This window comes from Colias croceus, chromosome 15 (assembly GCF_905220415.1).
Source record: "Colias croceus chromosome 15, ilColCroc2.1".
Taxonomy (NCBI): domain Eukaryota; kingdom Metazoa; phylum Arthropoda; class Insecta; order Lepidoptera; family Pieridae; genus Colias; species Colias croceus.
Genome location: NC_059551.1, coordinates 9,230,630 through 9,257,553, shown reverse-complemented (window position 1 = coordinate 9,257,553; position 26,924 = coordinate 9,230,630). Strand labels below are relative to the sequence as shown.

The following is a 26,924-nucleotide window of genomic DNA, read 5'->3' as shown; positions in this document are numbered from 1 at the left end:
GACTAGCATAAAATATAAAGGAAACGTATGTTTATTTGTAATCCATCTAGGTATGGTAAGTATGTATGTCTGTACAGTGAAACTATATTGTGAAGTGTCAAAGATTATGCTATGTTTAAATACTATTCAGAACACATTTTCTTTATATTGATAGACCCATTTTTATAATCGCATTTTTTTCTTAATTGACATAAGATTAATATATTTTTCATTTTTCAAAAGCATTCCGCTAAATTTGAAAAATACCACGTTTTTTTTTTGTTGCTTACCACAAACAAAGCCGCAAAATTGAACTAGTTTACATTCTTCAGGTCAAAGACACATTTTTCCATTATTTACCTTGATCTTAGTTGATTAATTTATAAATTGCTTAAACAATTTTATAAGCAGCTGTTGCCACATGCACGTGGTCATGTCTATGTGTGTATGCCATTGATAATAATATTTGTGTGTGTGCGTAATGTTTTGACGCTGTTGGGTTAGGTTACATTGATGAGCTTAAGCGGGCGTTTAACGTGTCTCTGACGGAATGAATAGAAAAGATGACATTTGATTGTACATATTATGAGGATTAAAGAACAAAAATCTTTCGAGCACTATTTAAATCGGAGTTCATTGTCCGCTCTATGTAGAGCTGCTGTTTCTATTGAATAAACTAACTTGACTGTTTCGCTCTAAAAGCTTTTACTCAATAATTAATTGATGAACTTGCTAATTAGAAACAGTCATAGAATGAAAGTAAATTTATGATTGGTTACTCAATTGATCACCTCCATTTCAAAATAGTGGAATATTTAATTACTTAATGGACAGAAATATTCTCATTATCTAATTACCGCACATTCACGGAATACAAAATCAAGATAATCTCAAACAAGAAATACATACTACCATCCTATGACGCAACCAAAATCGCTTCGCTTATGTAATGTTAGCATTCCCCAACACGTGAGCTCACAATTTAAACACACGTGCAAGTCACTCACACACACCCATCTATGACGCAGATGGCTCTGAGCCGCGGGGGGAGGGCGCGGGGGTGGCGGTGAGAGGGGTGTAGCAAAACGTAAGCATAAATAGGACGCGCGAACGCAACACAAACCAGTTCAATTTCAAACGTAAACAAAGACACATCCAAGAGGTAGACTTCGGAAATACATACGTAATGGGTATGTATTCTTGACCTTAGATAATATTTGTTTCATAATTAATCGCTTGTTAGTTGTTTTGTTTTAATCTAATCTATTTTTAGTTACTTCCGAGTTCCGATTTCCTAGTTGTGATAATTTTGGGTCAAATTTTAACTGTGTTAAGTACTATTTGTTGCTTCCTTTTATCCTTTGGAATGGATGGATTTATGGAAATTCTCTTTCCGGTGTATTAATTTTTGTTGTATCATTATTTAAAATAAATGTTGCAACAATCATGAAACACTTCTCATTTTAAGCAAATAAAAATCTAACATTGAGTCGAGATAATGCTAACCATCTGCAATGCTTAGGGATTTCCCCTATGCCAACAACATTACCAGTCCTTTTATATAGTTCTCTTATCTCTATAACATTTATCTGTAGGTATAAATGTGTAATGTGTCATCCTTAGCGAATGTAATATGGTTTTTAGACTGGTAATACCATCAATTGGATTATAATTGACCCCTATCGAGTATCATGCACGTTCGTCGTGACATGGGGCACTAATACCATATTCATTCTGAACAAAATCCAACTAAAAGCATTTCGGTGCCTTGTTTGTTTCAATATTTTTATCAGAAGTGCCATCCTGATATTATGATCATTAAATTTATTTCTCAGTAACAATGTAACCATTCATAATTACTGTGTTTGTTAAACATGATTCGGAGAAACGTTTAGCGTCGCATATTTCTGGGTTATTACAACACCATCCTTAATGAATTATGACGCATTGATATGGATACTTATTACCTACTTTAATAGTTTGCAGCCTTGCCAATATTTAATGCTTTGAAATCGCAATCTAAATGTGTACTGGGTATGGAAAAATTGGTGACATTGGGTTGTAATTCTGGAATCATTTGCGTCATAGGATGGTGGGGTGCGTCACGATGTCATCGTACTTGTACTGCTTGTACATACAGATTTATCTGTAGTTCCGTTTGGTATAAGTACTTTTGGCAGGTGCCATACTTATGTTAATAATTGGTACCTACATGGACTTCAAAGTAAGTCGGCTATTTTTAGAATCGGAACTCGGGGAATTTTGGCATCTTGATAATTTTATGGCTTCGAGTATAGACAGTTAGGTAGGTATATTGTATAAGTATGTATAATATATAATACAGTCGAATCGTTCCAGATTTAGGTATTTTTTGAGGCTTCGCCAAGCACTTGGAAACTATTTCTATCGAATACGATCATCTCATTTTAGGAAATTTCTTGCTTTCATAGTTCGTACATTTTATTTTAGGCCATCTTTATTTTTATTTGTTCCTTTTTACTAACAATTGACTTTTTTTTCAGATACGTTGAATATAAAACCGTTAAGTAAGGCCAATGAGTGGTCTCTGGACGCGTCGGCCGGCGCGGAGACCGCTCGGGAGGCGGTGCAGACTCCCGCAGACATCGCTTCGACCTCGAGCGAAGAGCGCGCCATCCGCCGCGTTATGGGCCGCTGGGGCGCCGAGTGGTTGAGCTGACTCGGCTCCGAGTACAAGTCAACCGGGCCCCAGTGGCCCCCGGAGCACCCCCTGCCGCCGCCACGGTGGGGGGCCCCGCGCCCAGCTTTGGAACTGTCCCTGCAGCAGTATGAGGACCTAGTTGCCAAAGCTGAGGCAATAGTGAGCCGACTAGCGGTCTCCGAGAACTATGATTCTGTCAACAACTTTATTACCCTCTACGAATCTTACATGGCTTCTCCTGACGAGACGTTAGCTGACTTCTTCCCCAAATACAACCCTCCGATCCGCGCGCACAAACATACTTGCGTTGGACTGGGCATGGAGACGATTAAGCGTTTGAAAGTCCTCGAAAAGGATTTCCCTGGAATCACAAAGGCAATGATGCTGGTTTCTTGTGATGAGAATATTCAAGATCTGGTCGACTACGCAACGGCGTCCCCAGGCCCTCAGGGCTTTTTGATTGAAACGGAGAAAGACCACGTGATGCTCTGTATCCACATTCGGGTCGCGGGAAGGCCTGGTGTCTTCCTGTCGGATCTTGGATACCACATCGCGCGTGTGGTCACTGTTATGGCAGATCGCTGCTACCCACATACTGGTGAGTTTTATTTTATGCTTAGTTAAAGATGCCCTAACTTTCCATAATACATAATTGATTCTAAAAAATTCCTTGTCCGATAAACGATAAAACTTAAAGTGTAAAAAGCTGAATGTGCCACAAAAATTCGTAAAAAAAAATATACACAAAGCATCCACAGAAAAATAACCTCTTTTTTTCTACAGGCTGGTTCACCCAATCGGACGAGCCGCACAGCCGCAAGGAGTACAACTACCAGCTCAACCTGAGCAACCCCAACTACGTGGAGTGGCATGAGAGAGACACCAGGGATGCCAGCGTCAAGGAGCGACTATCTCTTATCTACGTCGCCAAGCCTTACCTCACTGCTGTCAGTGTTACTGAGAAGAGGAATCTCGTGTGGGATATGAGGTAAGAATTGACTTTTTGTTACCCTATGGCATTTCCTAACAAGGATGCAAGTAGAGAACTTACAAAATTGGGTGGGTTTGAAATTTTTCCCTTAAATAACGCTGTGAAAGGAGGGGAATTGACTAGCTATAAAATTTATAATTTTAAAATAGCAATAAAAGATACAAAACCGTTCACTATTCACATCTATTATAAGGGAAATAGATTTTACTGCACTGAGTAAACAATCATGAATTCACATACTTTTTCCCTATGGAACAAACTGAATCTTCCAGAACCAATTTCCTAAAAAACTCAACACATATTAACCATCACATTACATTTTCCAGGAGTCTTCTAGCGCGTAATCTCAAAGGTCACTTGACGGCCGGTATCTACTTCCCGGTGAAGGAGAAGGACCAACAGTTCACCATGTTCTTCGACGGCCACAACGGCAAGCAACGCAAGAAGCTCAAGTTCGAGTCGTTCTTGGAGTTGCAAAAGGTGAGGATCCATAAAACTATTAAGAAGTAAAAACAGTTTAATCCGTTAGGTATCGACCTGTATACGATTTGAAAATATTTGCCCGATAAAGAATTTTAAATTCGTGTTAACACAAATATTATGTTTTCTTTGGTAGTTCAGATGCCGGAGTCAGCTAGTGTCATTTTGATTTCAAGCATCCGCATATTTACATTTTAAATTGCCTTCTTTTTTGCATACCTAATTGCGTATAGAAACAAATTCGATTTTCACCAAAAATCATCATATTTTATTTCACACGTCTATTTCTCAATAACTAATGAAATATTTCTTAATTCCAGATACCAGACGATTTAGTGGATGACGTAGAGCAATGTAACGAACAACTCAGAATGAGGGACGGGGAACTCCTCTCCATCTTGAAGAAGTTGGCTTCCATCATGGCTGACGAGGACTACATGGTTGAACTTCTGGACATCAACAAGAAGATCGTTGAACTGTCCGCTGGAGACCAGTAGACCAGTAGAATAGTAGACTAGTAAAGTAGAAGACTAGTGCCTTAGTTCGGCTCAATGGGGCTAATAAAAATGTAGTGAAAATTTGTTTGTTTTATTTTGTAACCTGAGAATATTTGTGGGACATTTAAACTGTTTTATAGGGGATGTTTCAAAAGACAATTGCTATAATGATAAAAAATATTTTTATTTTTTATTCGACGTTAGGAAAAATATTTTTTGTATTTCTTAAATGCATTAAATAATTGGAAATATAAGTAACACAGTCAATAATTATTTATTTTGCGAAATAGTATACACTATACAGTACACACTTTGTGACATCCTTCAACGACTGCAGTTCGTAAAATTTAAAAAGTTGATGAAAATACAATTTATAACATATTCTATTCAAGAAAAAGTCTCAAAATGCAATTTTGTATCGTCATAATATACACTAGGCTACATATACTACCTAGTATATTAGTAGTTTTTCCATTTACCATCGTGTTATTCAAATGTACTAGTGTAATGGGAAAGTTAGTCCACAGTTTCTGACTAGTGACTTTCTATAATTATGATACCTATGCATTCAGATTTCAGACTTAGACCCGTTTACTGATTTTATGAAATTTACAGTGCGATTCTATATGACACGCATTCAAATTATCAGACTTGGACCCGTTAACTGATTTTATGAAATTTACAGATACGATTCTATATGACACGCATTCAAATTATCAGACTTGGACCCGTTAACTGATTTTATGAAATTTACAGATACGATTCTATATGACACGCATTCAAATTATCAGACTTGGACCCGTTAACTGATTTTTATGAAATTTACAGATACGACCCTTACAGCATACAAATAAATTATGAACAACATTGGTACCTACCTATAACTTGTATACGTACTACTGTATACGTAGTATATTATTATTAGTCTGTGGTACTACGTAGTATATTATTATTAGTCTGTGCTATAACTATCGGCATGTGTTTTTTATACGATTCTACGCTAATATTACAAGGAAATATTTGATTTTCAGTTTTTATTATGAGGGTACGAAAAATGTAAAGAATTTAGGACTTTTAAATACTTGAAACAAAAATCTTTTAACATATTTTGTTTAGTCTCCACAGTCGTAAGCAGCGACTCATACAGTTTGTAAGTTTTCTTAATCTGGCACTAGATGGCGTTAGGTGCATACCGGGGAAGTTACATTACATTTAAAATGAAGCGATTTTTTTAATGTTTGAAAAAAATATTTTATCCTACTTTATGTAATTAAAGTTAGAGTTTACATATTATGCATGTTTATATCTACGACTACGTATAAAGCACCTTTGCAGATGTTTTTTTAATTAAAAATCAAAACGCAAACAATTATTGAGAATAATTATTATTATAGGTACCTAATGCCCGTTTTCACCAACAACTCGTAAAATTTAAGTGTCACCTAAGTCAATTTAGGGGATACCTAACGTAAAATTTGCTTTCACCGACAGATAAGTGTCACCTAAATCGTTAGGTTTGGTAGTGATTTGAAGGGTCCCTTAAACTAAGGAACCCTTACATAAGATACTGTTTAGGGGTTATTGGTGTAATCGGGCATAAGACTACTTTTTTTATAGTATACGTAGATAATTAATAATAATTAATATCAATCGTCAATTCAATTGTGTATATTACAAGGTGCATGTCAGTGTCTAGGAGTTGGTATATTACAAAATCGATACAAATTAATTATTATTATTTTTCGGTACAGTCAACGTGTAATAGCCATCAAGGCTATCGCGCCTCATGTGGTTCCATTTAAATTTAACCCAGATCTTAATACATAGTTTGAATTATCCTCAATAACGTAATTAATTAACTTCATATTCATCACATATCACTAAGGCGCGATTTTTCAATCCTTGGTTAAAACATATTCATCAAATATCGTATTATACAACCATTTCAAAAATGTGTCACTTGTCCGTTTTTTGGCATTTTACAGGTAACATCTGTGTATTATTGTGTAATGTTTTATTGGACGGATAAGGACGGATCAAATCAGCCCTAATCGAATTAGATTTTTTTGTTTTATATGGATATCGTGTCATATGGTAGATGTTTTTTTACATTTTTATACACAGAGATATTAAAAGTTAAAACAAACAACTTGCAATTTATATGAATTATTTATATATTTTTTACAGAAATCGTTTGTGGCAACACAACAATCTAAGACCTTGGCCTTGCATCGCTGTTCTAGGAATCCTGAATGAAAACAGTATTTTAATTACACATGCTAGAAAAATAACAATTCATGAGTTTCATAATTAAGATATTCTTGCACGAGAATTATAAGAAAAACCCTACTGTTTATTATGACTTTTCACTTAATTTAATGTAGATAGTCTTCGACTCTAGGCTCTATAATATTGTAAATTTTTAATTTACAAACTCATTAAAAATTATTAAATATAAAATTCGAGATATTTATTCTTCTTTTAGTTCTTTGTCAGTGGATAGCGTCACGCCCTACAGGGTGATTCACAAACGATTTTCAGGAAAAGTATTTTTGGATTACATTTCAAGTTAAATTTAATCGCATAATAATTATAAATGTCATGTACTTTACGTCCTTATTAAATACTTACACAAAATCAATTTATTTCAATCAAATACATGATTGGAAACGCAATGCCTACTGCTCTGAATATCGTACAGAGATATACGGTTTTTTTTGATAGATAGAGTGATTCACGAATTACGAGGAAGGTTATCTATACTAATATATGATAAAGTTGAAGAGTTTGTTTGTTTGTTTGAACGCGCTAATCTCAGGAACTACTGGTCCGATTAGAAAAATTATTTCGGTGTTAGATAGCCCATAGATCGAGGAAAGCTATAGAGTATAGGCTATATATCATCACGCTAAGACTAACAGTAGCGGAGCCACGTGGGTGAAACCGCGGAGCGTAGCTAGTAGTATAAAATTTATTAGGTTTTGAACAAAGTGGGCGAAGTCGCGGGCGGTAGTAAATATAAATAATAATAAGAAATAAAACATAACAAGGTGTCGAAAACAGATGATAGGTACAGCCTCGTGTTTCAGAGGGCACGTGGTTCGGCAGCCGTATTCTTTTTTTTTATATAGAGTGAGGAAATCAGTAAACGATTATTTTTTTATATCAATTTCTGAAAAATTGGTGTTGATAAATTGTTATGATGTTAATCGATATGGTAGATATATGGGTAGAGGGTATGGTTAGGGAGCCAGGTGCAAATTTGGTTAATTATTTCCTCTCAAGAGATAATTCGTCAGACGCATCAGAGTATAGTATTATAAAGCCTCGTGAACGTCAGCTGGCGCTCGGTTGGGGGGGTGAGCGGTTGTAGCCTCCCACGCACGTAGGAAAAAAAAATACATTCATTCATTTCCTCTCAGCTAAAAATTTGTCAAATTGTAGCTAACCCAATATCTCAACGAAAAAAAATAATCAGCTGGTTACAACATGGTTTATTATACGTCAGCTGGTGTCTCGAACATGAAAAAAATAAAATTATTTTCCGTGATTTCCTCTCAAACAAAAATTTACCTGATGATAGCTTATATGTAACTGTGGATATATATATAGGTCAGCTGGCTGTATCTTGGTGGAAAAACCGTCAGCTGATACTTTGAAAGTTATTACATAGGAGTTAGACAGAAGCATCTATTGCCAATTTATATGCATCAACTGACTAGGTTTTCCTCGAATTATTGCTAGCTGATTTTTTTTATTTATCGCATCAGTATATTAACAATCAGCTCACAAATTTTCATCTGAGATGAAATGACGTATCTTTAATTATTATCGTTATTTTTAAAAATTCAAGCAACACACGCTAGCATAATATAGACAGTAATAAGGTACTTGGAGGTGGTTAGTTGTGAGCATGATCGGGGTACTACGTACATTCAGCCACATCGGTAAACATGTTTTTACAAATATTATAAACTGCATTTAAAAATAACTATCATATCATCAAATTCACATAACTACTTAAAAGTGTAATAAATATGAAATAACACACTAAAAACATTAGTTAACTATAATTATTAAAAAAATAATAGTATAATATATATATATAGTTAATAGTAGTAGTATAATATATATTAATAAAGTTATTACTTATCTTTTACGGAGACTTATGTTGATGGAATTCCACGTATCTCGATGATTTTGTTAATGTCTCATTATATTCGAGACACCAGCTGACGTATAATACACCATGCTGTAACCAGCTGATTATTATTTTTCGTTGAGATATTGGGTTAGCTACAATTTGACAAATTTTTAGCTGAGAGGAAATGAATGAATATACTTTTTTTTCTTACGTGCGTGGGAGGCTTCAACCGCTCACCCCCCCAACCGAGTTCCAGCTGACGTTCACGAGGCTTCATAATACTATATTTTGATGCATTTTACTAATTACCGCTTGAGAGGAACTTGGTCATAAAATCTGCTTCTGGCTCCCGGACCAGTAGATAATTCATCGGTAGGTCTTTTTAAGCAAATTTACTAAACTTTGAGTGCTTATACTAATAAGGTAGGAAAGAAAGAGTTAAAGAGAAATAATTATACTTTTGTTAGCGTTTAGCTACTATTATGTATTCTGTGCTTTTGTGTAATAAGAAGGTTTACGCTAAGAACGAATGAAATGACATCGTCACTCAGAGACATGAAGATAAAGAGTCATTGACTTCGAAATGTCAAAAAGGAGGTATAATAATACTTATTTACTGATTAAATTTGTAAACAAGTAATAAGTGATAACATTTACTATTGAAATTCAAAACTAATTCATATTTCTGATTAATAAAACATTGGATGTATTTGTTTTATGGGCGTGTCTGTTTTGTCTCTTTAAAACAAATTATTTGTAAATAAAACAATGCTTGTTATCACGTTCATTAGTTAATATATTATACAGGTTATAAGTAAGGAAGATAATTATATCGAATAATCACTGTTATAATAATTATCTATTTTGCGGGGGGAATTTTAGGCGCCGCAATGATGATAAATACTCAGAATTGAATAGATTTTAGATAAGTTAACGGTATCGCGTATTTAGGCATTTATGAAAAAAAAATACAGAACATCTAAGTACAGAACAAACACGTTCACAAAAAAAGGAGCGCAAAAAATTTCTGAAAAGAAATAAACCGCAGCCATTTTCACAAAAGCGCGCGCTGTCAAAGTGAATATGTCGATTCGAATTGAACTCAATGCACGTCTCATTCATCAATGAATAACTGCAACAAATAAATTCATGCGTGTTTATATCGGTTTTACGATAAGCCGCGTGGTCAACAATGGGTCCGCATGATTTTCAGGCATGCGTAGAAAGTACGGCGTCTACGTAGCACGTGCTAAAAATCGATGAGGAAACGTTATTTATTCACAGCGCGGTATCGGTATTCGGATAACGGGAATCGTTATTGGGTATTTTTACTTTTTTGCAATTATTTGACGAGTTTTGAATGTAAACTACTTTTTTTAATGTGTGATGTTGCTGTGCAACGATTGCTAGGTCGTAATGTTTAATTTAGATTAAATGTTATATAGGTATTGTGCACGTAATAGATCGCGGGAATATTAAAGAAATCCTAAATTAAAACTATCTTTTACATGATAACAACGTTAGATATTATTCGTTTCGCCTTACCATGTTTACGCTACGCTATCTTATCACAGTTAGAAAAGCAACTATGAAATCCTATTATAAAGCAACGCTTAAACTTAAAGTTAAACAATAATAGCAGATTTTTATTGTCATTACATCATTTGGTTCCAAAAACTAGAAAGTTAGTGTAATATCCGATATCACACATACCGATACCGATCGTTTCGTTGCCGAGTATCGCACATCACTAGCGCGACGTATAATAAAGCGGCCACGAGCGAGCACAACAATCAGTTTGTCTGTATCCGTTGCTACGAGAAGCGACTCGCACAGGGCGCGGCTTCGGCACCTGTTTTTCTTTTTTTATTTGGCTGCTAGCCGTTGTATGGGTAAGTTGACGTTTTCATTTATCATATTGAGTTATAGTGCTGATTAAGTGTTGTGCTTTTCTAATATTTTTTCTATCGCTCGATATATTTTACGATGAAACGCGCGGCGATAAAATGTGGCATTTGTTTTCTTGCGGATATAAACAAAGCGATCCGGTTATTTCTGCTAGAAAATTGTTAATTTAATCCATAATAATATTTTTAAATTTATGTTTAATTATTTATGTATATTTCATGCTATAATTAATTTTTAAAAAGTCCGATAACTCTATATTCTTGCCGTAGAGGGCACGTAGACGGCTGCGATTTTGACGTTGCGGGTGCGGATAAATGAAAATCCATATTTGTATTTAAAAAGTACGCAACTATAAAACACATGCAGCAGAATATAAAATAAATATTGTATGCATTCGTTATCTGCGAAATGCTATGAATATAAAGTAGGCAGATAGTGACTGTGCCTCGTTGTGAAATGTAATTAAATTTAAGTGCCAGTTGATACCATGGTTACTGGAAACCGTCGTGAAAGTGAACTGAAAGGTGAAAGGTAATTGCCTATATAGGACAAGGAATTATAAAATAAATAACAATATTTTATACCTACACATTAAATACGTAAGTAGGTACTAATTTAACTACGTAGGTAAAGTGCGCATCCTGATAAAAGAGCAGTGAAAATTTTATGCCGTTTTCAAAAAATAGATTTGATTCTTTTGCTTATTAAATTTGTTATGCGGCTTTATTTATTGACGTGAAAAATAAACGATACTATAATTAAGGTGCGATCGAATGTACTAGTTTTTGCCAGACGGAGCCGCAAATTGGTTCGATTTAGCCAGACAATTTTAGCGCAGTTCAATCTAGATGTAACTATTCAACATAAAACCAGGTTTATATCATATCAAAGTTTATATTGTAGGTAGCTTATATTTACAAAATAACATAGGTACCTAAATAAATATAATCAATACCTTTTATAAATAAACAAGTGAACGAAACACATTTTTAAAGATTGCGAAATATTTATTGCATAACAAAATTTCCGATAATTGCAATAGTTTCAGGAAAATCAAACACATACGTATCGAAGGCTGTTTGTCGTTGTTTTAACAATTCACTGCACGTCACATTAAGATCACGTGCGAGATAAGGAGTTCTCAAAAACCGTGACGTAACTCAATAAAATACATTTGCAATAACGTGACTATCGGGGAAAGGACCGTACATGGACAAAACGCAATAAATGAAAAACAATAACAAGACGTCATTAATATAAAACGATATTTAACTAATAACATGAGTATATTATTAAAATTTAAATCAAAGTGATGAACCAATTATAAAAGATGATACGATTAATTTAAAATTGTTTCCCTCAGATTATACTCATATATATTACAGTGAAAGCCGAAGTCATTTTAATTGATACAGATAATAAAATGCATTATATCGTAACTGCCAGACGGTCGTTAATATTTAATAAAATATTTACAGCGTTCTGCTCTTTTTCAGTTATTATGGATCGTAAAATCTTAAATGGCTATAGTTATTTTTATTGGGGAAACTGATAAAGTGTCAGTTTTATTTAATAAAAGGTTTATTTTAATTTGCGATACTTTCGACATGGATTTTGGAAAACATATTATGGTACATTGTTCGCACTTGTAGAGTTATTGTTGTTACAAATCATAACTTATACATATTTGAAATATCTTTACTTGATGAAAAAGTCAAATAAATAATAAATAACACTATACAGCTTGTCTAGACTGGCCAATTTGGGATTCATTTCGATAGGGATTCGTGGCTATTATTTATTCCGTGATGCAGGGGAGGAAAATTAAAGGGTAGGGGTGGAGAGAACAGTCTACATTCTACATAACTTGAACATATAGAAATGTGTAGAACAAGTGTAGAATGTAGTTTTTATTTCGATTGCTGAGTTTCGAATTTTGTTCTCTCAGTTTGTTGAGAGTGCCTAAAATGGGTCGTCTATTATCTGGATAAAATACTAGTCTAGACTTGAATGTTGAGTCATAATGCTTAAATTTTTGCGTATAGTATAGTGTGATATAATAGATAATTTTTATACAAATGATAAATGATACTGCTTGGCACTCTACTATGTAAAAATTAATATTTATTTGCGAAGAATTGGGTCGGCTATGATTCAAGATTTGATTTCTTGCCAACAAATAGATAATATGCAAGCATGCAAGAGTTTAACCTTATTGGGATTTTTATTTTTACATAAGTTAATTGAACTAGGGTTAGAAAGTTTTAAAATTAAAAATTACGTAATTAAATTTGTACATAACTATAATTTTCGATTATACTATTGTGAATTACATACATGACATATACCTAATAAACATTACATAAAAGTTATTTCTTTTGTTCATAATATTATGAGCTCAGAACTTAGCTCAGAATGATATCACTGATAAATTAGTCATTAATAACAATGACAATGTAGGAAACCCCGCCAATAAATAATGATCTGTCAATGACGTATGATTTGGCGGGAATTGTATTATTTTTAATTCTGCCAGTATTTTACTAGACACTGGCAAATTGTCATATCTTTATGAAAAGAAGAAAAAAAATTATGAGTAGTGCCAAAGTGCTGACCGCTTTTTTTTTACTTTCGGAGTATGTTGCCCTGCGTAACTGCGAAATTCCAATTACAAGTCGTGTGACTTACAATCTGTTAAAGAATGTTCAAGGCGGTCAAGTGATCATTGAATGCCCGTACATCACGTGTAGAAAGGCTGATGACACAATGGCCTACTTGCGGTCTCGTGCCGTGAAACGTGCTGCCAAATCTGGAACGAGGGCTTTTGTTCGATGCTTAGAAATGCTTTGAATATATTGTAGTAACAGCTGATTGAAATTAATAAATGGTTTTTCATTATTTACGCTCAATGACGTTTCGAGAGCGTTGTACCTATTGTTTTCGTTGAGAAGTTTGGCCTGTTTTTTTACTCTCATAAATTTCTTTCTCTGAGGTAAAGAAAATTTGAATAGTAAAATGTTATCAGATATGAAATAAGATAAACTGTCTTAAAAATTGGAATGCAATGCTACAAATATTCTAAGAAATAAAAATGTGCATTTTACTGCATCTCGATTGAACCATTGTTGTTGAGAAGAATTGAAGGAATGAAATGCAGACAGCGCGCGGTTTTTGTTTCATTGTAGTGGTAGAAATGCAAATGGCCGGAAACAATAACTTTAAATTCTTTCTTGTCTGAAATGACCGATTTGTATTTTATTTATTTTATTCAGCTATGAAAAAAATAACCTATAGTTTACAAAAGCGTGAAAGTCTTTATAAGAATTCTTAATTCATTGATTGTATATTGTATAAAGACAATTGTTAAATTTATATTTGTGATTAATTTAAAAAAATATGTGTTAGCATTATTAAAAACTGTAGCGTTAAAGCTTGAGTAAACTCAAGTTGCGCGTGCAAACTTCATAATTAAAAGTTCATTGTATTGAGCCCAGGACATTAATCCCGTTATGTTGCAAAAATTGCATTTCTTTGTTAACGAAACATTATCGCTATCAATCTCTTTACGGCCACTGATAAATACAATCTGCGTTCATCGTTACAGATAATCAATGTTTTTTTTTATCTATGCTGTGGCACAGATAAGATAAGTTAACGTCATGACAACCTAATAAACATAATTATGTTTTAAATTAATTTTATCTTAGATTATGGATTGGTCTCCGCGCGCGCTACGACTAGATACCGCCGGTACTCGAAAAATGCGGCAACTAAAAGTACGCCGAAATCGGCGTACCCGAGCCAGTCGTGTCACAAGCATTGTGTGGAGAGGGCGTACCGATAGTTTCTGAGGATTTTGGACAAAACCTGAAGTAAAATGCCTGTTTGTGCCATAAAACTCTTTAAAAAAAATACAACAAATAATAAGAAAGACACCGGGATCACGTACCATCAGGAATAATCGTATTATTCAATATTTCACCTGTACTTTGAAAATGTTGTTTACGAAAATACGACGCCATTTAGTGTTGCCGTACTGCATATCCCAAAAACACACTTTTAATTTGAACTTATTTTATTCATAATGTTTTTTTTTTCAATAGATACTATTACTAACGCATATTATAAAAAAAATGATAATAACAATAATTTATTTCTGTTTAACCTTGTTTAACTGACTCATTTAATATGTTATTTTTTTTATTACCGCTTTTTTACTTTTAAAAAACCTTTGTGATAGTATAGTGGCATCGCAAGTGGATTTGAGTCACATGTTCATGGGTTCGATTCCCGGCAAGGCCAAAATGAAATAAAAATATTTTTCAAACTTCTTTCCAAGATAGCCCATTTCCCATTTATGGGGTAAAATTTATGTAGTTGGCGGTACAATTCTTCACACACACTAGCGTCCTTACAAATTGCCTTACACACACTACAGAACTGAGTTGCCGCACTCACGGAGCTATTGTTTTTAGGTGGAGCGGTATCTAGTCGTAGCGCGCGCGCGGAGACCAATCCTTAATCTAAGAATTTTATATAATTGGGAAAGGCAACATTAATACGTTTTTCAATTAATTATAAAATACAATGTTTTAACTATACGTTTATAGAAATTATTCGAACTGAATTCGTATCGATTTTCAACGTGTAGGCTCTTCAATTCATTTATCAAATAGTTCAGCGGGACAAATATAGTTATGGAAGTGTTTTAATCACTTTCCCGTAAATTCAGCTTGCTTTGGATTGTATTCAATAATAACTGAACACCTACACAACACCCACGGTATCTGCCTACGTGTTATAACATTTTTCGCAGAATTTTCTCTATGTTACGCAGACATTTTCTTGCCTAGAAAAGCCTTAAAGGTTAAGCCCACGTCATTTGTTTAATGTAAATGAAATGAAAGTGTTAGAATAACAAAGATTAATAGCTCTTTATTAAATGAACGTTAAAGGAATGAAGAAGTATTAATTTTTATTGTTTTTGTTCATTACCAAAATGAAATAGATTTATTATTATGAGTCGTCACTTTGCTGCCTGCTGTTACATAAAATATGTAATAAATTTATCTAGTTCGGATTGTTCACAAAATTTTCTCATTAAAAATTAAAAAGAGGCTGTTAATCTGAAAATCCATACTCAACAGCCATTAAAAAAAAAGTTGAACCATAGACATAGGTAACGGCGGGAAAAGCATAGAGACACAGTTGACAGATATATACTACGTACTAGAGACGAGATTCATTGTGTGTCGGCATTTCTTTAGCTTGACTCATGAGTTGTAACCAGGCGATTACATGTTTCCTGGTACACAAAGATACTTGCGTAGATATGACTCAGGTCATACGTCATTCGGTTATTTAGCAAATTGCTTGATGTTATATGCACTATATGTAGACGTTGATCGATGGCATCGTAAAAATTCAATGAATCGTGATGTAGGTACGTATACGTAGGTTTCTTTATTACAGAGCTGATGCTGACTGGTTCAGCATTTGCTGGTGTCGTACCTATTTTTGGTGATAACGTAAAATTTACTTTTCTTTATTATCTTAATTTTAGTGATGAGATAGGAAATAGAAAACTAGAGCAATACGAATAATGTAGACACTATCTACATATTTTATATTTTTTTTTACTTTATTTACATGTACATCATACACTGAAAAAACGTGACGGCTATAAATAAACAAGTTGCTGCTATTTACAACCGAGTAACTTGCTTCGGAGGGAGCCTGCAAAGTTTGTTGCTAAAATTATACAAGTCAACTTTGTTAACGTATGTTGGTAATATAAACCCACTAAGCTGGTCAAAAAATACGTATTAAAGGTTTGTTGCTTTTAACCTATTCACTCAGTAAATATAACTTACCTACTTACTATAGTGAATCACGTTACTCTGTTAACAATACCCAACGTGCTCTGTTGTTTTTAGCAAAGTTGTTTCGTAAAACTAGCTAAGTAACACGATAATGTTAATCATATTTATTGGGTAGGGACAGCCAATCTACTTTGTTACTTCTACTCAATTGAAAATTTGTATACGTAGCCAAGTTACTGGGTACTGTCAATCGTGTTCATTGGTTAACTATAACTAAATATACTCTGTTCTTTCTAGTCAATTAAGATTGGTATATTTAGCCAAGTTACTTTGTATTCTTAGGCGGGTTTATTAGGTAACCATAGCTAAAATACTTTGTTGCAAGTACTAATTCAAACGACACATATTAAGCTATATATTTTCAGTATAAGCTGACCTGTGAATGTTTGTAAAACCTATACAAGGTGTAACAGAAAGGGGATATACACATTCGAACAGGGCGTGATGCACTGATGAAACTGAACAACGTTTCCCAAGGAAAATGGGTCGAAAGATGAAAAAAAAATTAAACCTCTCCATTATTTTCATCTTTTGACATTATGTTCTTTGGGAAAATTGTTCAATTTCATCAGTAGGTACATCACGCCCTGCTTAGATGTGTAACCCCTTTCTGTTACACCCTGTATGCAATGTGAAGTCAGCTCATACTGAAAATATTTACCTAGTTCGATATGTTGTCATTTGTACCATTATTAGTGCAGGGGGCAAAATTTTGGCATGTCGGAAAAAAAGCCAATGAAACGTTCATGTAGGAAAACAACACTCATTTTACCGACACACCAAAAACTTATAAGAAACTGAAAGAAAATTATGCACATTAATGAAATTAGCTTTATTCAGTACACGATACAATCATTTCAAGTAACATACTACTTACACTTAGATAATACTACTTTTAAAAATAGTACACAATTCACAATGTCAAGAAACAATAACTATTTTGTGTTTTAATTTTCACATTAACAGGGTTAAATATAAATCATGAGTAAACTTTTAAGGAATGACTCACACTACGAACCTGAACAACTTTAATTAGGTCTATACCTAATCCAAAGCCAAATCCAACATCGTAAAAGAAATATCAGCTGTTTCATATACAAAAGTGGAATTATCTACTCTGCCAAAATCTACGGAACAGCTGATTTTATTTCGCGATGTTGGAGTTTGTTCTATAATGAAAGTGGTTTAGGTTTGTTTACATAAAAACAAACAACCATTATGGTAATGTAAGCAAGTTACTACATCTAAAAATTTTACTTATAATATGTATTTGATAAGTCAAAAGTTTAGGCAAAAACTAAAGAATAAGTTAGGAGAATAAGTAATCTTTTTGATCTAATAATTTTATTACAACCCAACAAGTAAAACCGTTATTTTAAACATTTGAATTTATTCTCATTGAAACATAATTCACATTCGTCATCGGGAAAATGATCATAAATGCTAAAACTTAAACATTTTTTGCACCAAAAAAAAAATTAAAGTACAATAAGCTCTTTACATATTATATGGGAACTATATCCTACCTAATGTAATTTACTAAAGTAATAGGTATTTAATAAAGTAATAAGTATATGACAATATCTTGCTTGATCAGAAGTAACTTACTAATTCAAATATTTTTGGCTTGATTGTGGGGAAGCTTTCAGTGATATATTGTCCTTTGGTTTTCACAATCTTTTTCTATCTGTAAAAAATAAAAAAAACCTAAGTAAATATTATACAAAAGTAATTAAACTAAAGCAGACAAAAAATTCAAAAAAACTGAACTCACCAGAAGATATCCTTTGGGTTTTTTAAGAGCCGCATATTCATTGTATTGAGGTATTGGAGCTATAGTTAACTATTTTGCAGCAATTAGCTTCGTCTCTGTAGAGTCTTGCCACTTTAGTTCTACGGCTGTCCATGGCTGTTTTTGAGCCCTAATAGTTTGTCTTCTGCATCTTGCTCTTCTATAATAGTTTGAATTAAAATGATGATGAAAAGTTTTTAATGTAAATTTGAATCTGCCTTGTAGGTGCTGAGGCGGCGCTTAACAGACACGTTCGTCACTCGACTATGATTTGATAGAAATGGCTGACTTTGCGGGCTACGCAGCCAATTCCTTGTTTCATTTTTATCAAGTTACTCGGTCAAAAATAGTATTCGCTCCATTGTTAATTGCCGAGCTGTGCTTATCTCCCAATAGATAAGTTTTTTTGTTTGTTTTTAAGTAAGAAACACGGTTATATGCATCATAGAAAGTTATTTAATTTTAGCCAAATAATATTATGTCTAAATTTAAATGATTTACTTGTCATTCAATCATTATGTAAGCTTGTTTATTTTTAACCGAACTCTGTGTAAATAGTAGCCAACTATGGTTAAGTCTAAAATTAAATAACTTGCTTATCATTAAATAATAACGTAAGCTTGTCTATTTTGAACCTAATTCGGTAAAGGTAATATTGACCGAGTCGGTAATTTTGAAATAAATAAGTACTTTTTTAATAATAACCAAGAATATTTAGCAATACTTGCTTGTATAATACTAGCAAAGCTTTAATGCATATTTTAAATATGTCTTAATTGAATGCAGCAGAATAATTTTTAACCGAGCTAAATTGGTACTTTGCTAAAGAAAATTTTTCTCAGTGTAATTTTACGCTCTCAAAACTTTGTCGGCTATTACAATACAGTATTCTGTATTATGAATTATCACATCAAACCAGCAGCTACAAATGAGCAAACAATTTCCACTTACAGTTTAAACCGTGATTTAATTTTCCAATTTACACCCTCCATAACTCATGCTCGATGCACAAATATTTGGTAATTTGCAGTTCAATTTTAACTGGCCTTCTCTCTAATTATGTTGAACCAATTTTAGATCGAGTGCGCAAATAACCTCGGCAGTGTGATAACATCTATAAATGTTCTAGATTGTATGTAGACGAACTATTTAGATAGACCGCAAGGCTGTTTTTATTGCACGAGGGCTTGGTGATTAACGTTAACTAGGCTAGCTTGCGGTTTCACTCGTCTGTACGGTAAAAAGCTTGTTGTAATACTAGAGACGATCTCTTGTACCTAGTGCATGAAACTAAAAAAATATCGTCTAAAGCATCTCCATAAAATTTCGTATTTACAATATTATCTATAATAAGATTATAGCCAAAAATAATGCCTATCTACTAGTACTATTTTTACCTATAACAATTTTTCTGATTAGGTATATGTGTGTTATACGTAAAATGTGCTAATAGAAATTACTGTCGCGTTATTTCTATATACATATATGTATTTGATGAATAGTTTATAATCACGATTGCAATCACCGAGGATGTTTCCTTTAAAATTCGCAGAACAAGTATTCAGAATTATCACAACATTGTAATCAACGAGATTAGATCATTACTATACTAATTACTTTACTAGGAAACACACTAAAGAAACTAAAGCACACCAATCTTAAGTTACTTTTATATCTTCAAGCATAACAGCTAAAATAACAAATTTAAACTTTTAGTACGTCATACCTAAGTACCACCTAGAAAAAAATAGGAAAAGAAACATACCTAATAACTAAGTTTTACAAACCTATATCAACCTCGAATTATTATATTTTTATTATACTATTGAGTATTATTAATGGTTTCAATATGACATGACTTCGTTGAATACAACATATTTTTTCTGTGAAAAATAATTAATTACCAAAATGTTCTTGAAAAAAGTGAAAAGCGATACGTCATACAATAATGGGTTCGAAATTATACTTCGTGGAATTTATTTTTACTTAACATAATATACTGCTACCTTTATAGCAGAAAATACTTACAGAACTCTAAGGTTACATTACAGACAATTATTATTGAATATTGTTGATTAGGTTTCTATTAAGTAGGTAATTACGCGCTGAATTTCATACTACGACCTACCTATGTAGTACGTATGGTAATAACTTTTAAACCATATTTCACTTTGAATTGAGTTAAAGTTCCGTCAACTCAATATGTAGTTTGCATGATTGCCTGAAAGTTGCCTGCCTGGGTCGGGGAGATGTGAATTTGTATGACAATTCTATTCTATTTTCCTAAAAACCTAAGGAGAGGTCGCAAGTAAATAATAGAATTTGTATAAAGTGCTATGAAAACAAATTCCTCGGTATTCGCTTTGCCAATATATCGATAGTACTTACCTATCTCCTAATGTAAATGTAAACTCGATGTAAGACAGAGTATTTTATGTGAGGATGTGTTATGCATTAGATGTAAGTATGTAGCGCAAGATCGGATTATTTATGATGTTTTGAGAATAGAACTGTTGGAATTCATAACATCTGGTACATTGCTTTCTTTTATCGTTCTCACACATAAGTACTAGATATTATTATATTATGATTGGAAGTGATTTAACAGAATTTATCTATTTCCTTTATAAATAAGCATGGTAGTGATACTGTAGGATTTTTATACCGTGTTATCTATACTGTGTTCTAAGTGATTAAGAGTAGGTACAGAAGAAACAAAAATTAACAAGAAATATCATTGCAGAGCGTGAAAAATCGTCAGCAGTGGTGTTAGAGAAGCGTGAGGCGCTCGCCAAGGTAGAAGCGACCTACGAGCGTGTCCGAGACGATGCTCGGCCGAGTTCCAGGGCGGAGGCCGAGGCGGCCGGGCCTTCCGTGGGCCGCTGGGGCGCGGAGTGGCCGAGTTGACTCGCTTCGGTTGCGGGCGACCGCGAGCCGCCCGACCGGCATCTGACCGCACCCCTACCGCCCGCGAGATGGGCGCAGTCTCGCAAGCCGCTGGCGCTCTCGGCGAGCTCGCACGAGCAGCTCGCCACCGAGGCGGAGACCGTCCTCCGCTGCCTGCTCGTCACCGACAACTACGACTCCGTCAATAACTTCCTGTCCCTGTACGACGAGTTCCACCGTACGGAGCACGCGCTGTACGACGTGTTCCAGAAGTACTCGCCACCGATCAGGAGCAAGAAGCACACGTGCGTCGGCCTCGGCATAGAGCTGATCAGACGGTTGCGGGGGTTGGACAAGAGGTTCCGCGGCTTCGCTGCGGCGATGAGCCTGGTGTCGTGTGAAGAGGCGGTGGTCGACGTGCACGAGTACGTGACGAGCGGACAGGGGCCGGAGAGCGTGGTGACAGCGGAGAAGGAGCACGTGATGGTGGCCGTGCAGATCTCGGTGGACGGCCGGCCCGGCGTCATGCTGGCGGACCCCGGCTACCACGTGCCGAGAATCGTCACAGTCATGGCAGATCGCGCTTATCCTCATACTGGTATGTAGCACTGTAATTGTATCTATTCTTACAAATAATTTCATATCTGATGTGGTTGGATGTCAATATAGTTAAGATGCTAAATAGAACAAAGTACTACAATTATTAATCTAATACAGGTTTATAAGATTGATCAACCATATTTGTGCCAATTTTATGTGTTCGAATAAATATCCTTCAAATAGAGCTCTTTTATTACTCAGGATTTTTATGATGATTAACTATTTTATGCGGCATAAAGTACAAGAACTGCAATATAAAATCTATGAAATTGTCGAGAATAAAGCCAAATGCATTGAAATTTTCAACAGCGCACGAATAATGCATACCTACATTTGTATCTTCTACTTCCGACTGCAATGTGCACTATACATAACTGCAGTTTCGTTGCTCTGACCTAAAATGTGGCCGTTTATCTCAATTCTACGAATGGATGTGGAACACCCACACTCTTTAAAGAATAATGAACCAGATATAAGTAAAAGGGTTAACAAATATTTATTCGGGATCACTTAATTACAATTTTCATTTGTTGGCTTTTGTGAAGCTTTTACCTTTTAACTTTTCATGTAAATACCGGCTATAGACAGTTGTTTCTATAGGCACTTAAATAATTTCATTTAGTAATCAAGTTAACAGCTTTAATATACATATGTGAGTAATGAATACAATGTTTTCTCAATTCACTTTGAGCTTTTGAAACGGGAGCTTTGTAGGTGAGCTTTACTTATTCTAAAAGAAAATCAATTTCATTATCAAAGAACTTTAAAGACGACATGGGTCTTCGCTGAAGTCCTGAAATATAAAACTGAAGGTCTATACAATTTGTTTATTCATGAAAATAACAATATAAGATTTAACACTTACATAGTTCACAGCTTTATCTAAGCCATAGAAAATTTTAGTTACCACTAGTACCAAATACCCAGATAAACCAATTAAAATCAATCATGGCTCAACCTCAACCAACAGACCTAGACGTGTACAAGTATACAATTTGCCTACGCCAAAAGTAGTCTGACCCAAGCCAATTTCCCCAGGTTGGTTCACACAGTCAGACGAGCCACACTGCCGCAAGGAATACGAGTACAGCTTCAACCCGCAGAACAGCAACTACGTGGAGTGGCACGAGCGGGAGACGCGCGCCGGAACCGTCAAGTACCAGACCTCGTTGGTCTATGTCGCCAGACCATATCTGGATGGCGTTAACGTCACTGAGAGGAGAAACTTGGTGTATAACTTCAGGTACTTGGCGTATATTTTCTTCACTTTAATCAGTTAGGAAATGTATAGACTATAGAGCGACATTTCTGTTGTTTTTTTTTTATCTTTCTGTTTTATCCTAGTTCATTTTATTATGCGCTCTTGCATTTTGTTCACCATTTGAGTATGAGTTATTTTATTGCTTCTCTAAATTTTCTTTTAATATTAAAGAAACGATAATTACTATATAGGAGTCTCCTCGCGCGGGACCAAAAGGGCCACCTGACCGCGGGTCTGTACTTCCCAGTGGGAGGGAAAGGGAAGGACGCTGTGTTCACACTCTTCTTCGACAACGGAGAGAAAAGAAAGACGAAGTATAAGTTCAGCATTTTCTCCGATCCTAATAATGTGAGTATTTCTTATTTATTGATTTTTAAACGTAGTTTTGGTAGGTAAAAAAATACTGTTTTTCTACTGCTTTCCATTGAAAAGGCTCTACTTTTCGTTCGGAAATTATTGTTAAAATATTAGGTAATAAAATAAATAAAAAATTAAAAGGATTGAAATGGTAACTGTTTTTATAGTGATTATGAACGGAGTCTGTTGGTCTCAAAATAAAAATAAAAATAAAAGTCCATGAAAAAGGGCCTTTTAACAGTTCAATGACATATGACTTTGCGTTTACAAAGAAAAGAGATTAACAAAGGCATTCATTTGTCCAGGCCGTTTATACTGATCTGCTTAAAGGTCAGTTGAGTTCATGACATACAATACTCTATTTATAACGTGACGCATTGAAAAACGTATTTTCTACAGTAGGCTTCTGTTTGACCTTTGAATTTGATGTACCTACTAAATCGGATTTTTTTTTTATGATAGATTCTTAGATTACGACGATTAGAATAAAGACATTATATTCATATAAAAAGATGAATCGTAAAACTTACACTTAAGTAAATTTCGAAAAATGTAATATGTTTTGCCTTGATAAGAGTACCTAAAATATACCTACCTATATGACAAGATTAAACGAATCATAAATAAAGATCGACCTTCCTTTCACACATTAATCAATAAAAATATAAACAACTACCTAATTAGAATAGTGATGCAACGAATACGAATACGAATATTCGTATTCGCCGAATAGTAGACATTTACCGAATATTCGTATTCGGCGAATATACGATTATTTAAAAACGAATATTTTTGTACGCAACTCTATTTACTACAGATTTAAAAACCGCTCCTAAAAATATGACGTGTGAAGAGACGGCTGATCCAATGGCCTTTTGGCGAGAAGATGTCCATTTTCCAAGTCAAAAAAAACTCGCAAAAAATATTTTTCACTGAAGCCACCAGTAGCCAGTACAGTCACTTCGAAAAGACTTTTTTCAACGGCTGGAAACATCCAGACTGAAAAAAAAAATCGCCTAAAACCAGAAAATCTACGAATTTTATGTTTTTAAATAAAATTTTGCCTATTGTAAATTTTAATTATTAGAAGAGTAAACATTCATTAAATAAATAAGTCTTTTAATACCAAGGTGAGATATTCGTATTCGTATTCGTATTCGCCGAATAGTAGGTTTGATATTCGTATTCGTATTCGTATTCGTAAAAGTAATATTCGTTGCATCACTAAATTAGAACTTAAAAAAGGTAAATACCAAAGAAAGTTGGCGACAAAAAGCATATTATGTATCTACCCTACACTAAACTGTTTTGATAAGAACTTCTGCGAAGAGTCGTGTGTCCCGCAAAATGTCAACACGTGGCTTCGATAACAATGCGGTTGCCATAATGACTTGTAAATGTATTTAATTATGCTGTTTAGTCACAAGATTGTAAATAAACTATTAATGATTGATAAATTTTCTTGATAAATACGGTAATTATTGCGCATGAACCTAGTTTTGATACCCTGTGGATTAATAGAAATAGTATTCTTCTTTCTTACTTATATAAATATAGGTTTAATAAATTATTATTATTATTAAATAATTCTAATACTATAATTATCGCAAAAGAGCCCATGGCATTTTTCCTCAAATTTACTCCGATTATTTTATGATAGAACGGGAGATATTCAAAAATTGGCTACGTTCACATCAGGTAGTCGATCCTCCGTCATTCTCTAATTTCGTTGAGGCTTATGGGTAGAAGAATTCAAAAATTGTAGAAAAATCCTCTGTATTCAAAGTTCATTTAATTAAATTCTCCCAAGTATTCATTAAGGATAATGAACGTTTTTTAAGTTCAACTTTTGAAGTTGTTAATTATAATTTCTAAAGTTCGGTCCCTGAATATAATGTAGGACTGTATAATTATCACTTTTTGTATAAACGAACAGTTTAGAAAAAAATAAATACCTATACAGCAGTAAAAAACCAATACGACAGTAATTAGGCACGGTAGTGTTTTGCGATAAAAAGCCTTTAAAAACACGTGTATTCAATGCATAACAAAAGACGCAATTTACATTTTAATAATTTATCAAATGGAAATCAGAGGGCTTTGTAAACGTATAATTTGAGTTTGCGACATTATGTTTATTATTCTAAACATGTTGTCATGAAATTACAGGTCTTTGAAGATTCTTAGAACATAAGAGAAGTTAATGATACACGATTATCTATCATTAACATTATTTTTTATTTCTTTGTTTTAAAATAATTTTAATGTTTTATAGGTTTTCCATTAAATCTTTGAATTAGGTAGAGAACTTATCTATAGTTAGGTACGTATTTATTAGGCTCAAGTTCAAACATACAAACTACTCTAATCTCAGGAAGAGCTAGATCTAGGTATTTCATAAATTCTTTCGTCATTGGATATGTACATGATTCCTTATAGACTACTAGCTGTGCCCTACGGTTTCACCCGTATTGCTCTGTGCTCAGCTCCTGTTGGTCTTAGCGTGAGCCGTGATGAAATAGGTAGCCTTCCGCGATAAATGGGCTACCGTCTATCTAACACCAAAAGAATTTTTAGTTTTATAATATTAGTATATAGATAAGCTCGGACTAGTATTAAAAAAAATTTCTTAATAAGAACCTCTTGTTACAGATACCTAACACAATCCTAGAAGAAGTGGAACTATGCAACAACCAGATGAACTACAAGGAGGGTGAACTCCTGACCGTCATCTGCAAGCTCGCGAGGGTGCTCGCGGACCAGTCCTTCATCGACCAAGTTCTGGAGATCAATGACGAAATCTGCCGAATGTGCCTTTGACAGTCACCGAGTGTCGGCGAACACAAAATGGCCGACGGACAACATATTAAATTATCTTAATTTTGAACTGTATTCCAATTTTAAATTTTTAAATATATCCAAGATGTATTATATTATTTTAATAAATTTGCGTATTGATTAAATTGTTTATCTATAATATCTATAGGTATTGGTTTTGGGTTAATGGGATTAAATTAGTAGATTAGTTCCTTGGTTTCATGACAGTTAATTTAATTAAATATATTATCCCCGAAATTGTGTGGTTTCATTTGATATGAATCAATATTAAATCAACATAAATATTAACTAGGTTGATAATGATAACATGTGAAGGATCACACGGCTAAAAACGTGATATTTATTTATTTAATAATAAACACGTATCTAAATTGTCCAATCATCAAAAATACGTATGTTATCGCTATCCTTTAGTTTGATAACGATTATAGATCTTTAAAAATATTAATATTGATTCTTCGACAATATTTCACAATGACCTATAAATTATTCAAATAATAAGTCGAAATTGATGCACAATTTTCCATGTGATTTTTTATACTCTGTAAAGAAATAATGCAAATTTCCACTCCAATGTCAATACCAGTCAATACTCAATACGATACTTGAAAAATATGGTGGCTTATAAA

General features: G+C 33.9%; 2 protein-coding genes across 2 annotated transcripts; both read left to right on the top strand.

Moving 5' to 3' along the window:
- Nucleotides 1–1,090: 1,090 nt before the first annotated feature.
- On the top strand, nt 1,091–4,708 carry LOC123697971. The gene is made up of 5 exons (XM_045644546.1): nt 1,091–1,169; nt 2,502–3,257; nt 3,443–3,647; nt 3,977–4,130; nt 4,451–4,708. The coding sequence occupies exons 2-5, from the start codon at nt 2,888–2,890 to the stop codon at nt 4,625–4,627; spliced, it is 906 nt and encodes a 301-aa protein (XP_045500502.1). The 5' UTR covers nt 1,091–1,169; nt 2,502–2,887; the 3' UTR covers nt 4,628–4,708.
- A 16,552-nt stretch (nt 4,709–21,260) lies between these two features.
- LOC123698237 lies at nt 21,261–26,532 on the top strand (the record flags this gene model as incomplete). The annotated part of the gene is made up of 4 exons (XM_045644819.1): nt 21,261–21,837; nt 22,878–23,082; nt 23,292–23,448; nt 26,110–26,532. Coding segments are annotated over 4 exons (1,107 nt in total), but the record flags the coding sequence as incomplete, so codon positions are not given.
- Between the last annotated feature and the right edge of the window lie 392 nt (nt 26,533–26,924).

Coding starts and splice junctions, on each gene's coding strand:
- LOC123697971 (XM_045644546.1), top strand. CDS start 2,888: ATGGCTTCTCCTGACGAGACGTTAGCTGACTTCTTCCCCAAATACAAC. Junction 3,258..3,442: donor TCGCTGCTACCCACATACTG/GTGAGTTTTATT, acceptor TTTTTTCTACAG/GCTGGTTCACCCAATCGGAC. Junction 3,648..3,976: donor AATCTCGTGTGGGATATGAG/GTAAGAATTGAC, acceptor TACATTTTCCAG/GAGTCTTCTAGCGCGTAATC.